This window comes from Perna viridis, chromosome 2 (genome assembly GCF_037379345.1).
Source record: "Perna viridis isolate PV_CMFRI_1.1 ecotype Kerala chromosome 2, ASM3737934v1, whole genome shotgun sequence".
Lineage (NCBI taxonomy): Eukaryota > Metazoa > Mollusca > Bivalvia > Mytilida > Mytilidae > Perna > Perna viridis.
In genome coordinates, this window is record NC_142446.1 from 29,458,069 (window position 1) to 29,473,939 (window position 15,871).

The following is a 15,871-nucleotide window of genomic DNA, read 5'->3' on the forward strand; positions in this document are numbered from 1 at the left end:
AACACAAAAATCCAAACTTGAAATTATATGTACTCTAAGAAATTTCAACAAAAAAGTGAATTTTCTCTTTTTTATACATCATGAATTATTTCTATGGATGTTTTATTTGTTTTACAAGCATTGTATACCATTCTATAGCAAAATAATTTATGTTGGGACTAATCTGTAACTGTGTATACCATTTATACTGCAACCATTCTATTTGAGCATTGACTATATTTACAAAGAGTAATCAAGGGAACCAATGTTATAGTGGTAATCAAAAGAATGTAATCCAGGGACAAAGACCAGACATGGAAAACAGACATAAACAACAAAGAACATAAATTAACTAAAATCATACATACAAAGTAACAAAAGTAAATGAGCAACTCAGACTCCACTAAAAACTGGGAGCATGGGCCAGGTGCACCGGTAGGGTAAGCGTCCTCTGCTTTTCTAGAAACACCCGCCAAGTTACTCATAAAAAGTCAAGTCCGGGGTAGACAAACGAGGAAAGGAAAACCATGACCCGTTGAATACATCAGTTTTCATGGTGCTGATGGATTCAAGTTATATAATTACGGTCACTGACTGAATATAACTTTCTGTTGTGACATCGCAAACATTTCATTGTATTGAAATTGCCAGAATGTCACCCACTCAGAACAAAAAACACTGTTTTCATTGCTCAAAACTTCATTTTTGTTTTATAAGTTTGTTGCTTTATAAAGACAGTAACACTGTCAACTTATATCTGTTCCTAATAATATTTATTCCAAAAGGAAACAATGTTATGATAATATATGTTCTACAGAATTTCTGTCATGGAATATTTTTTCCTTCAGTATTATATTTGTTCCAGTAATATAAGGAAAATGATATAACAGTTGTTCCTGATAAGCATTTAATTTTTACACCTGGTTGATTACTATCTAAATCAGAAAGGTGTTTTAATGAAGGGTTTCATATTGACAATTAATAGTGTTCATTATGAGATAGATGTATTTACCTGTGCACAATGCATATAAGTAAAGCAAAGATGGAAGCTGATAAGTATGAAAAAATATTTATGTTTTAAATGATGGATCTACTGTTGAAGTTCAGTAAACAAATAAAGTTGTGCTATAAACCTAAATTTCAATGAAAAAACTGTTTACAATTCGTTTACATGCAAACATGTGAAAAATTGTGACTAATTTGAAAGATGTTACATTTTTTACCATTCCAAATGAATACTATATCATATTATTACTATTCGGAATAAACATAACATTATACTTTCAAACTGCACCTTTTGTGGATTTATTATTATACACTATTACTGCATGAAACATCAGAAGAAATATTCTATAATACTTTTACCATTCAGAACAAATGTTATATAATACTTTTACCATTCAGAACAAATAATCTATAACACTATTACCATTCAGAACAAATTTTATATAACACATTTACTATTCAGAACAAATATTCTATAATACTTTTACCATTCAGAACAAATATTACATAATATTTTTACTTTTTTAATAAATATACCATTAAGAATAAATATTTATATTTGTATATTATTGCTACCATTTTGAATAAAAGTAGAATTATGTTCTTTAACAAAATATAGATTTCTTAAGACAAATGTAATTCAAATATACTACAAACATGTATTGTATTCAATTAATTTTTTTTTATAAATATTTCATATCTTTGAAAAAAAGGAAATATATGAAAAATCCTGTAACATTGTTTTCTTTTATTATGTAGGCATGAATGAATATGAGAAGCCATGATATTTATTCCAAAGAAAATTTATTATTTAACAAAAATTCTGTTTGGAATTTATTTTATGTGATACTAATGTTGATGCATCGGTACTTTTATTATACATTTGGAAAATATATTACATAAAATAGACTCCAATTGGAACTTCTATACGGTGACAACACTGCACTGGCTTCATCCGTATATCAGTTAAATGTCAAGTCAGTGCACTGTTACTGTCTATGTATCAACATTGGATATGTCAAAATAATATATATTTATATGGAATTAGATAACAAAACCAATCATGCAGCTCAGTAGATGTCAATCAATTTGTTGTTGAATCAATTTTTAGGACTGTTTAAATGTCTGTTTACAGTTATTGTTAAGCTAAAGGGAAGAAAACATTTTTCATAACCCAATTTTTTATGACCCTTAAAAAATCAACCTTCAAAGATACAGTGCCATAAGCAAGTAGTAGGTATTGGCCCTTGGAAAGTCTAATGAAAAAGACAATTAAGGATAACTGGGCCTAATGCAACACACAAGTAAACATGGGAAAAAAAGCAACAATAAACAACTTTCCTACAACCAATTTTAATATCTTTAAAAAGATAATATTAAGATAAAAAATAAAAAAAGAATGTGGATTATTTTGTTCATATACAATGTACTCGCTATCTATAGTGATCATTGCAACATTGATAACTTTCAGTGCAATGAACCATGATGTTTGTTAATCTGGTAATTATTACAATGCTAATATATGCATTTGTAACAGAGTATTCCTTAATAGATTTTAACTTTTCTTTCTTGAATGCATTCTATTTTTTCCAAGTATAACTGTGTATCATCTTATTTATCCATATTCTGTGAAGATCTTTTTTTCTGAAATCAATTTAGTGCAAGTGCTCCTATCAAGGAAGAATGTAATCAAAATAAGATTTAAATCTATTTTTAGCACTTTGCAAGTTTATGTTTAAAAATAAACTTAAAGGAAAATTCAATTTCTGATAGCAAGAAATTCTCTGAAAATGTAATAAACTGGAACTAATATCTTATTGTAGAAAGCAAACACTGGTGATAGGTATGTATTATTGAATACTTTTCAAATATAACGTTAAATCTGAAATGAAAGTTAAATAAGGAGCTGCAGTTTTGTTGGGTACGTATATATGTTTATACTTAGTAATTACTAGTTCATTGTACAAGAATGAAATTGTTTGCTATTTGCTTAATGTATTCAAATTTTCAACTCTGCAATAATCACTTAATATTAACTAATATGCATAAAACATTTTAAAGCATATGGAGAATTAATATTTGTTGTGTTAAAATTTGTTTCATATTGTAAATGTGTTAGTAAAAATACATATTTCTTATTTTGTATTTAAAGGATTTAATCATATTTCTTATTTTATATTTAAAGGATTTAATCATGTTTCTTACCCAAAAAGAATTCCATGTGAAGTGAATTATTTTTGCTATAAAACAATTGTATATATATAAGGAAAGAAAGGTTTGTCTTTTTATAGATTCACAATGAGCAAAGTGAAGGTGTTTTTGTCTCACTCGAATGATGTTGAGGATCAGCATTTGGTATTCGATGAAATCATCCCCAAACTTGAAAAAAAAGGAATAGAATTTCTCACTCAAGATGAGGCCAAACCAGGTCAACTTTTCTTGTCTAGGTTAACTGAGATTTTTAAAGAAGCTGACAAATCTCTTTTGTTTATTACAAAGAAGGCTATAGATCGTCCTTGGTGCAACTTAGAACTGTTAATGGGTTTGGAGGATTCACAGAACAAACAACAACTTTCCGTTATTCTTCTGTTGCATAATGTTGAAGAAAATGAGGTAAATGAAATTTCAGTCATTTTGAAATTCAATATTATGAATACCCCCACATTAATTAAATCATTTATAGATGGATTTTAAGCTAACCAAAACCAAAAGTCTAACTGAGCTATAAATATCATAATTACTATACCTGCACCTGCAGGTGGGGGTGCATAAAGAAATCCATTCATGCTTCCTTCCTTCACTTTACACAAAGGGGTACTTACCTCTTATCCATTACTCCTCCTACACCACTGAATGGAATTTAATGAAACTTTTACAGAATCTATTATATATTTCTATCATGTGCCTCCTAATTTTTACATATTGATTCAAATCAATTTGGAGGTTTCCCATTAGCAAAACCTGGGCATAGTCATTAGTAACAAAATCTCAATTGCACATTCCCATTTTGCTCCTATTTTAGATTTTGATCCAAATCAATTTGCTGGTTTCACATTAGCAAAACACTGACTTTTTATGAAGTTGTGGACATGGGATACCTACTCCAGCAATGCTAGAGGTTGTCTGGCAAGCTATTTCCTGACCTGGTGCTATCCTAATGTTACAGAGGAATGGAATTCAAACCACTTATGTTGTAGGAGTATAGGATACCCATCTCTTATCTTTGATTCCTCCTACCCCATTGAATGATATTCTATGAATTTTTTTTACAGAATCTTATTTACATATTACCGTTTTGCTCCCCTTACTTTAGATTTTGATCCAAGTTAATTTTGAGGTTTCGCTTTATCAAAGCATGGACTTAGTCATTTATGAGTATGGAGACATGGAGTACCCAATGAAATTTAATGAAACTTCCACATAATCTTTATTACATTATCCCATTGTAAGCTTAAATGTGTATGGATCTCTATGAACCTGAAATACAGGCTAATATACCACACAGATTTTGGGGTTATGGTTTACTGTTCAGGAATTATGGACTGGAAGGAGCCAAAAATATTATGTTCTTAACTTCTGGTTTCTGGGCAATAATGGATTTCAATGAAATGGAAATCAAGGGAATAAAGTTTCAAAAGGTAACATAATCCAAAGATAACAACTAGACAGGGAAAATAGACACACACAACAAGAACATGAAATAACCAAAATGACATGTATAAAGAAACAAAAGTAATAATTATACTACATGTACAAGGTTCTATACCACCTAAGCGAGGTTTGTATTGATTGTAAGGTTCTGACCCAAACTGTTTATAAGATAGGGGCCAGAAAAAAAATACATGCATTTTCATAAATGCTGTATAAATTGCTCTAATATTTCTTATGTCTAATTGGAAACTTTAATGTTCTTTGAAGTACCTACCAATTTCATTCTATTCAGAAAGTTATACCTCATTATTTCCAAATTCAGAGCTGTTTCAAGATTGAATGTATGCTGTGTCTATAATTGCCAAACTATTCTGGGTTCTCATCGATATGCCCTTCAAAGCATATTTTAATTCATCTTGGTAACTCAAGTACTAGCTATATGTCTGAATTTTTTAAAAGTGTGTCTGCGACTTTTGCCTCTGTTGCATATTTACTTCCTATATCTATGTTTCAGCTTAAGTATTTTCTTCTTGTATATTTTTATGTCTTAAAAAATTGACCATTGAAACTCTTATGATTGATTTATAGATAGGTCTTCTTTTAAAGATGCATTTACTCTTGATTTCAGATTCCTCATTTAACAGTACTACAAGAAGCTGTTAAAGTAAATTTCCAACGAGGGCAAGATGCATGGGTGTCAGAATGTGTAGAGAAATTGAGAGGTAGATTAAAAAAAATAAATGACATACTGGAACCACTTTTTGTTCTGCTTATTAAAAAAATGTATGTTTTTATTTGGTACATTTGACAACTTGACCGAAAATTATTTCTTTTATCCTTTGCTTTAACAAAAAAAAATGAGAAAAATTATTCCATTTCATTCCAACTTTCGTATACCCTCCATTTATATAAGTCTTGGGCAGTAAGTTTAGCTGTTGCCCAAAACATAAAGCCTGTAATGCTTCATATGAATTTCAGCAACCTTTTTACCTGCATCACCAAAGGCCAAAGCTGATCTAGGACTTGGGTCTGTCCGTAACACTTCAGCTTGTCATCGCAACTCCTCTGAACAGAAATTTCTGAAATTTGGTATATAGCAAAAACACCATATGCAGTTGTGCACTTTATTAAGAAAATTTTATTCTCTAATTTTTATGGGAGTTATGCTCCTTTGAACTTCGAAATTTACCATAAATCATCATGTATCAGCTGGTCATTGCAACCCCTCTATAACTAATCAACAGAAATTCCTGAAACATGGTATTTAGCAAGAACACCATATGTAGTTGTGAATTGTGTCAGGAAATTTTGATTTTCTAATTTTTATGGGAGTTTTGCCCTTTGAACTTTGAAATTTACCAACAATTATTGAGTACTGGCTTGACATTTCCACTTCTCCTTAACTACTCAACTGAATTTTATGAAACTTGGTATGTAGCAAGAACACCAAATGTAGTTATGCATTAGGAAAATTTGATTGTTTTTATGGCAGTTTTGCCCTTTGAACTAAGAAATTTACCAACAATTATTATGCACTGGCTTGTCATTTTCACCCCTCATTAACTACTTGACTGAATTTTATGAAACTTGGTATGTAGCAAGAACACCATATGTAGTTGTGCATATTACTAGGAAAATTTGATTCTCTAATTTTTATTGGAGTTATGTCCCTTCGAACTTTGCAATGTACCAAAAATTATCATGTATCAGCTTGTCATCACAACTTCTTGTAAACTACTTAACCGAATTTCATGAAACTTGTTATGTAGAAAGAACACCATGTGTAGTTGTGCATATCATCAGGAAATTTTTATATTCTTGTTTTTATGGAAGTTATGCCCTTTGAACTTAGAGTGTACTGAAAATCATCATGTATTAGTTGGTCATTGCAACACCTCTATAACTACTCTACAGAAATTCCTGAAACTTGGTATGTAACACGAATACCATTTGTTATTGTGCATATAATCAGGAAATTTTGATTCTCGAATTTTTATGGGAATCATGTTCTGTAGTTCGGTATTTCAGTCCATAATACCTCTTCCATAGCATTTTTCTCTGCAACTATAAATCAAAGCTGCAGTGCGACACAGGTCCAGACATTGATTGGTCTAGCTTGTTTCAAGAGTCATTTTCAATTTGGTTTACAGCTTCAGCTTGATGACTTTTATTGTGTGTAAGACTTTTTGCCTGGTTGCCTGCTATATTCCTGTTTGCCCTTTGCATTTTAGCTCATCAAAATTTCTTGGGAAGAATTTGAAATTTGGTATGCAAGTTCAGCTGGATAGGGACTTTGCTGATGCTCTATTCTATATATTAAGATACTTAAAAACGGGAATCACAAAATTGTTTTGTTTAAAGTGAACATAATTAGGAAATGATGTATGATGAATGAAATGATTGTTTGACCTTTAAATGCAGATGTACACCATGTGTTATAGTAAGTATTGCGTATTTCCTTTGATGGAGACAAAAGCAATTTTACAACACAGCAGTGCATTATCAATTAATAAAGCCAAATATTGTTTGAGCACAAATTGCTCTGTACTTGACGTGCAAAACCTAAATCATATTCAGGTGTAGAGTGTGTAAGCATTGAAATCACGTTGATATCAATTTTCATCTGTTGAATTGCCTCAGATCTTGACACACCATTATTGAAAAGATTTTGAATTTGGTATACAGCTTCAGATTGATAAAAGGCACTGTGTATCAGTTACACATCAGTGCTTATATGTGAAATGCTTTTGTTCCTTTTTACCTACCTCACTGCAGTAAAAGCATGTTGTTTAAGTAGCTGCCTAACTCCACCCTCCTCTCTATCTGCCTGTCTATCCATTCATCACCCTTAGGAGTTTTAGTGGTGTAATATTAAGGAAAAGTATGTCAATGTTGTATTTAAAAGTCCAAGAATTGGCTTTATAATTGAAACTGTGGTACAAATTTAACAATTTTTTACATACACTTTTTAGTATGGTAAACTTACATGTAGCCTTTTTTGTCGATGTACCGGTACGTTGCAGGCAGAAATCTTTAACTCAGTAAATATTGAACTGTATACTATTGGAGACAAATATGCTAAATGATTTTTTATACACCCGTCAAAGACGGGACGTATCATGGTATACTGTTGTCCGTCTGTCCGTCGTCCACGCTTCAGACAATAACTCAAAAACGCTTTCATCAACTTTTATGAAACTTTGGTGAATTGTTCATATCTATTGACATAAGCTCCCTTTTGATTTTTATAAATTTCAGATTTTTTGTTTCCGTGTTATGAATTTTTATACTTAAAAATAGGAAGATTTTTAAGTATTTGCACACAATTACTCAAAAACACTTTCACTAACTTTTTTGAAACTTTGGTGAATTGTTCATATCAATTGAAGTAGGCCCAAATTACGTTTCCGTGTTATGGAGTTCACACTCTTTAAAAAAAACCGGGAACGGCCAAGGAAATTTTATTCGTTGAAAAATTGTTTAAAACAGGTCATTTGTTATGATGATCGACTAATAAATATAAAAGGTACTTGGTAACCTTGTCAGAAAAGTGTGTTTTAAACAAGATAGAAATGTATGGGTGAAAAATCAAGACAACAAACTTAGTTATAATTGAGGTAGCCTTGATAGTGCCAAATTTTTTGTGTATTTTATACTTTTTTTTTTTGGATGGATAGGGTATTTCTAGTTGATCATATAAATTCATTAAAAGCATAAGGACAAGTTAAAAGGGCAACGGGCATATCATACGCTATAAGCGCAGCTCTTTATTACCCAAAGAACATTTTTTCAGTAGTATATGCTATTATTGTTTGATACATACTTTGTCTAATTTGTAACTCCGACAAGTTTTTAAACTATGCAAAGTGTTAATACAATGTACTTATATTTAAAAATGGTGCTGTCAAATATGTAAAATGACACAAATCCAGACATGTTATCCATCCCATTTATTGTTTTATCGATTTCAGTAATGATTCAAGTTTATTATAAAGATTTTTGTCAAGATATTTTAGACAACAAAAATGGTATCTCATTTAGTACTTTCATCTTTTTTTTTTTTTTTTTTTGTAATGTAACATTCAGCTTTCTTTGCTGGCACAAATTGCTCATTTTTTTTATTACAGAAACTAAGCCTATGAGACATGTAATGCCAGCAGGAAATGTAGCTCATGGACTGGTATGGTCACATTATGTTGGCTATTTGAAACAAGTTCTCCCAGGTAAACCATCTTTTTTTTTAAGATAGAACAAAGGAATACAATTTTATATGCCCACTCATTAGAGTGGGAGCTTGGCTATATTGCAGTCACCTTATCGGTTCATCTGTCCGTCCGTCCGTCCATTACTCTTTTTTTTGTAACAGATTTCTGAGCTTGTACCAGAGGGAATGCTTAGATATTTGGTATATTGCTTTCTCATGATCATGTGTACCATGTCTCCCCTTTCATGGTTGTTGTTCATCTACTTCCTGTTTACTGATTGACTTAGAAGCTTTTTAGGTGCTGCATAATGAAAATTCTCAGCTTATATTGAAGGGAATGCTTAAAAATTTGGTAATTGCTTTTACATGATATCTTTTACTGTGTCTCCCTTTCCCAGGTTTCACTGAGATGGTTGAGTGGGGTTATACTTAGCACGCAACATCTTGCTATGTTTTCTTACTCAATTTCTTCCAAGGTTTTGCTTGTAACTTCAACAGTGACCTGATCTACACAACTAATGACCTCAAGGTTGTGTTTTATCTAAAAATTCTGCATAACTTAGTATGAGGAAGAAAAATTAAAGACTTACAAAATACCATATCATGCATTGCAGTCAATTTCATGGAGTTGGAGAAGGCAACATCTAAGCAATTTTTAAACAACCACAAAAAAAGTTGTCCATGTCATCCTGATTAGATACTTAGTAATCATGCCATGATTTGACTATTAGGTTGGTGGACCTTGATAAAATTTGCATCAACGTTTCTTGGGAAGAATTGAAAATTTGGTATAAGCCACAATGAATTGATTTAGGATTTTTTGTGTTATGGTCCCAACTGTTTTGGAAGTCCAAACAGGCCAAAAATTAGCATTTCAAAAAACAATTAACTATATAAGTCAAGCATACAGATGTCTGTTATATTGTACCACAAAGGTCTGGCTCAGAGTTTTGGGGTTTTTGCTCCTTCGGGATCAAAATATGTAATGTCACCGGTCTATGCCAGGAACTTCCCTACTATTTCTGAACTCTACATGAACATATAGTCCAAATATAATTCATTTTATATCATTCAATACCTCTTATAACCAGTAAATATGTTTCTGGCTAATTCAGCGCAATGATATTCCATTATTTCTTCAAAATATATTAAGGAACAAGTTTTCGATCCAAATGAAGATTTGACGGACTCCTTTTTGGTCTTGAAAGATGTTCAGTACTAAAATTCATATAAGGAATTTAGTTCTTTTAGAAATATGTCAAGAAATATTAAATATGTTAAGAATGCTCCTTTTCATACACTTATAAGTCATAATCTTCATTCTATTAACAGTATTTTATGATTAATGAACAGGAAGTGAAGAGGAGTGATTGGAACCAAGAAAAATTTGGCTCAAAAATTCAAATTGATAAAAAATGTCTAGTTGTGGAAAACCTTATGTTTATCTAGGAAATTATTTTCTTAAACTGAATATATAATTGGTTTTATTTGAGTATAATTACATTGCAGGATAAATACTCAGTTAAAATAGTTTATGAATGTAAATGCAAATTAACTTTGGACAGGTTTAACAATTTTTGGAAATGGTGAAATGGAACAAAATTTGTAAATGTGTGTGAAGTTGAATACTGTTAAAATATTAATTACAGTCAATACTTCTGAAATCAGTGGTAAAGATTGACATTCAGTTTCCACATATTAGGAAAAGACAGTTCTAAATGATATAGGAAACACAAATGTAGGATTACAGTTTTATTTTACATCATGTAAACTTTGAAAGTTTGTTCATGCTACAATTTTCTCCAGAATCATAAACCTCTAGTGCTAACAGCACTTTAATTGAGTTAGGACTGAAACAAAATAAAATTTCTTGTTTCCAAACAAAAGACAAGTTAAGTGTATGTACATTTTCAAATACAAAATTCTGGCTGCTGCTGAAGAAAAAAAAATATTTTCAAGCTTACACAAAAAAAAGAATTTCTCACTCTGCAAAAAGTCTCAGGTCTCCTTGAGAAGAAAATGGTCTGTACCAAAATAGATATGTGAGTGGAATTCTATGAAATTATGTAACTATATCTCACTCTACTTAAATCAGGGTTTGATTGATGTTTGAGAAATGAACGAGTAAATGCCCTAATGTAAAAAAAATCATAATGACATGCAGAATTGTACATTGTTTCTACTTATTGTTCTGTAGCACTATTAACTTGATAATGTTCAAAAGTGTAGGATATCCTAATATTATTCTTTGTTTTGCACAACATTTTTTCACTTCATGCTACTATTATTAGTGTCTTTTAAAATGGTTCCTGTCCTTTTTACAGGCTTCAAATGAAAAATAATTCATATGACACACTGTAAGGGAAAAATGTTATTCCTATTACCGACCAAGTACTAATAGGCAGACTTGCCAGACCTTACCTATATTTTTGCAGTGTCTTTAAATTTAGAACTTCAAAAACACTGGGTTTCATTAAATGTTTGCTCTTGGTAGAACTTTTAGGACTTGGCTTTCTATTTAGATTTTTTTTTAAATTTTGAATAATTGTATATAATTTTATTGTAGATTTAGATCCTTCTAAGTACTTGGTTCTGTTGCTGCTGATGAGAGGTTTCTCATTGAAACACTTGTACAGCATAATGAAGTTGTAATATTTATATGATAATTATTTTGTTAAGTGGGGGGTCACTTCTTTAGCTTGCTCACAGTGTTTCTAGGTATATTATATTGTAAATTAAGTCCTTTCTGGTGATTATTTCTATTAAAGGTCTAGTTGCACCTGTAAATTCTTTTTTACACCCTCATAAACAACAACACAAGATATGATAAGGTATTATGAAATACCCTTTTTTTTTGTTTTTGTTTGTTGTTGTTGACCTGTGTATGTCTTTCCACCTATCAATGTGTCAATCTCTTTGTCTGTCTGACCCCTAGTGGCTTCATAGAAATACCTTGAGTACAGGGTCTGGTTTCATAAAATGTCTCCAATTAAGAATTTCCTCAAATCCTTCAGATTTGGATCAATCAGATCACTTGAAATTGAAGGTTTGAGGTAAAGCACCAGACTTCAGGAAATTTTCAATTGGAGATTTGTTTTTTTATGAAGCCCAAATCATAGGATTTTTCAAACTTTACTAAATTTTGATCTTGAACACAATCCCATACTTTTCCAGTGATTTTATTTTGAGTACTTCCCATCCCTCTATTTACAAGAAATAAAATGAGAAAAATAATCAGGAATTAATTCGAAGTTGGTACAAATGTTAAGTTCTATAAAATACAGATCAAGCTTTTTTTTCAACATAATTCAAAATTATGCACTTCAGTTATGTTGATTTTATATTTTTTATAGTTTATAGTTTCAAAATGATAACTTGAAAAATCCCCTTACACCACTAGACATATTTTTGTGAAACTTTGAGGGAATTATTATTCGGTAATGCCATTGGCCTCCTCCTACTTTATTTTTTATCTAAATGGATTTGGAGTTTCCATTAGCAAAATATTGACTTTTGCATTGGCTTAGATAGCAAGAAAAGGTCCACTTTGTATTTGCAACTTCTTCTAAACTACTTCATGAATTATATGAAACATCCAGGAAAAAAATAGTATGTAAAGCACCTGCTATTTAATATAATGTTTTTTAAGTCTGTCAGAATTTTTTTTCTCATTTTGTACTTACATCAAAGTTGATCCATGACATTGTGGTGTATCATTTTATGTTCTATTCAAGATGCTTTATTTCTCTTGTATTAGTCTCCTTTTACTCTGGTGTTAGTTGAACTAAGTGGCTGATGGTTTTTGTTAGACACAATCAATGACCTGTCAAGATTGGATATCCAAGTCCAGTAATGTCCTCTGCTGTTCTTCGTTTAATTTGTTTTAAATTTTGTTGTCCCAGCTACAGTCTAGTCATCATCTTAATATCCATTGTAGCTTGACTAGGCCAAATAAAATTATACCTCTGCTTCCTGTTTATACATGTCAGAAAATATGGGTCCATAAGTTGGGATTTTATTTTATTTTATTGAGATATTTTTCTCCCCAAAATTCGTAGACATCAACTTCAAGAAACATCTTATTAACCACCCAGACTTTGTGGAAACTGAAAATTGACTGCCATTTGTAAAATGTTGGGTTGTTTTGTGGTACTTTTTGTTGTTTGTTAACTTAAAAAGAAGTCAGTTGTGGGGACAAGGCAGGAGTTGGGCAGTTGACAGGAAGCAGGGGTAATATTTTATTTGACCCTATTAAATGGCATTTGATAAGTTCATTGCCAATTTTTTAAACTGACTTTCTATAAGAATGTACTGACTTTAATTTGTGTATTTGTATGTTACAGTACTTGAGGATCAACTCAAAAAATCTGACTGGTATTGTAGTCTTGAAAGAAATTCCAATGTCTCCACAAAACTTTATGAAATGGTTCCAAGGAGCTGCACATGCATTTTTGACTTGAGTAAAGATCATGAGAGTATTGAACTGATTACCACTATTGAAGTTAAAGCACAGATTAAAAGTGGGAACTTCAGAAAATATGATATCAACGTGTACAGTATTAAAGATGACAATCAGGTATGTATATAAACATGAATTAGTGAAAAGGTCTGGACAGCAAGGCTTCTCCTGCTTATAGAGTTTACATCTCACAATTTATAAGATGCAATTATGTACCGGTATATCAAAAACACCATTGTGATTTTGTCATCAGACTTATTAACCAAGGATACAAGAAAGTGCGCCTTATCAGATCTTTTAAAAAGTTTTCCTGTCAATATCAAGATCTTATCAATAATAACTTATGTGTTTTTCACTACACTAGTCATTTAGTCTAACCACTGTCTTAACCAATTTTGACTTTAAGTCTTTAAGGTGCACAACAAAAAACATACACTTGAACTCTTATGGCCACTATGTAAGTTTAGCTAGCCATAAAACAAGGTTTAATCCACAATTTTACTTTGAAATACCTGTACCAATTCAGGAATATATTGGCTTATTTCAGCTTTCAGGTTTATTCTTGACTTTGCCTGTGTTCATGTATTATTGAATATTTCCCTCAGATTTATGATTATTAGTTCATTAATCTTGTTTGTATCCTTGTTTGACCCTTGTTTATGCAATAACTTGAACAGTTCTTGGCAGATTCTGTTAAAATTTAGATATGTTGTTTTTTTTAGTGACAGTTGAAGATCATAATGTATTTTACAATTGTTGCATTAGGAGTTTCTGGGTGGCAACCATTTTTCTTGGGAAATGAGGTCTTTCACCTTTGTCCTTGCAATTACTTGAAAAGTATTTAGAAAATTTGTTTAAAACTTGGGTACTAGTACGCTGTTTCATGTGGCAAAATGAAGGTCAAGTTTGTTTTTCACTACTGTAGCTTTTGTTTGGGGGTGGGGGCATTTATTGTCGTGAGAATAGGTGTTTGGCAGGTACTTTTTAAATGTAGATGTTTTTTTATTTTCTGTTACAAATTTAGATTAAGTTTGATTTTTACAAATATTGCTCTTGTCATCTAGAGTGATGTCCATTTATATTAAAATAACCACAAATATGGACAATAAATACAATAAGTAGAATAGTTTTCTTCTTATCTACATGAATTGTTTTGGGCTGTTCTCCAATTTTGTTTGTATTAAATATTGTACCAACTTTTGTCTTAAACATTTCAATTTGTTTTCTTATAAATATTCAAAAATAAATGTGTATATTTGTAATATATAATTATCCTCAAGATTTGAAGATCTAAGTCTCATATTCATTTACATACACAAACTGGAGTTTCCTGTTTCCTATCTAAAAGTGATAAATATAAACTCTTGTTCTTCGGCCAAATCTATAATTTTCTCCATCAATATAAATGTTTAATGTTGACAGCTGATTTTTAAGATATTTGTGCATCGAACCATCTCATACGTTTGAATTTCTTGATAATATTAATTTCTGAAATCCAAATGGATTTATTTCTCAATTCATTCTATATGATTTCTTGTAAAACATTGCCCTTCACATCAAGAACGTCATTTACAAATATGATATCACTTCCAATTCAACTAGTTATTAGGCTAATGTTTTAATTTTGTTTTTAGCTCACCTGGCCAAAACCCATGTGAGATATTGCCATCACTTGGCATCCGTCATCTGTTGTCATTAACAATATTTCAAAACTCTTCTCCTCTTACACTACTTGACCAGCTTGGTATGAATGTTCTTTGAGGTATCCTGCATATTGGGAATTTTGATCTGTCAAAAAACATGGCTGCTGTTACTAGAACGTAAGGGTCAGATATTAGTTTTTCGCATATATATCCAAAACCATAAAATTTTAGCTATATTCTGATTTGATAAAAGTGTTCAGCATGATGAGATCTATCTGCAGTCAAATTTTCATATTAATCCATGAAGCCGTGTTGGAGTTATTTCCCTTTTTCAATGTTTGTTGGTTTTTTTAATGTTATTTATTTCCGAAAATCTTCTCCTCCGACACTATTTGACCAATTGAAACACAAATGTTCCAAGGGGTATCCTGCATAGAACTGATGTTGGGAATTTTGATCCGTCAAGAAACATGGCCACTGTTACTAAAAATAGAACATAGGGGTTAGAAGCTTGTTTTTCGCATGTATCTCCAAAACGTTGCATTTAGCTAAATTCTTATCTGGATAACAGTGTTTAGAATTATGAGATCTATCTGCAGTCAGATTTTCGTTTAAATCCATTAAACTGTGGTGGAGTTATTGCCCTTTTTCAACGTTTTTTGCTATTTTTAATATCATTTCTTTCAAAAATCTTCTTCTCTGTTGCTACTTGTTTAGCCAAATTCTTTCAATAGCTGAAATGATCCTTATTATTAGGACTACAAAAGTCTTCAGGAATAAAAGTTGTCAATTTGGTATGGCCCTGTCATCCACATCATACATAGTCCATGAAGTTGCCGTCTGAAGACACTTGATGTTTGTGCAATAACATGAATATTAATTGGTTGATCTTTGTACTAAAACTTTATAACCAGGTTCTAAATCTCAAAA

General features: G+C 31.1%; 1 protein-coding gene across 4 annotated transcripts in view; it reads left to right on the forward strand.

Moving 5' to 3' along the window:
- The first annotated feature begins 986 nt into the window (after positions 1–986).
- LOC148624539 (uncharacterized) overlaps positions 987–15,871 on the forward strand; it is a 36,111-nt gene continuing 21,226 nt past the window's right edge. Inside the window, exons 1-6 of one of the 4 annotated variants that reach the window (XM_088567204.1) lie at positions 987–1,035; positions 2,808–2,827; positions 3,276–3,597; positions 5,264–5,357; positions 8,763–8,858; positions 13,183–13,415. In XM_088567204.1, the coding sequence (XP_088423330.1) occupies positions 3,283–3,597; positions 5,264–5,357; positions 8,763–8,858; positions 13,183–13,415 (738 nt within the window). In that variant the 5' untranslated portion in view covers positions 987–1,035; positions 2,808–2,827; positions 3,276–3,282. Of the gene's footprint in view, positions 1,036–2,703; positions 2,906–3,275; positions 3,598–5,263; positions 5,358–7,060; positions 7,076–8,762; positions 8,859–13,182; positions 13,416–15,871 lie in introns of those variants that run through there. The other 3 variants (XM_088567203.1, XM_088567205.1, XM_088567206.1) reach the window with 3 other exon arrangements.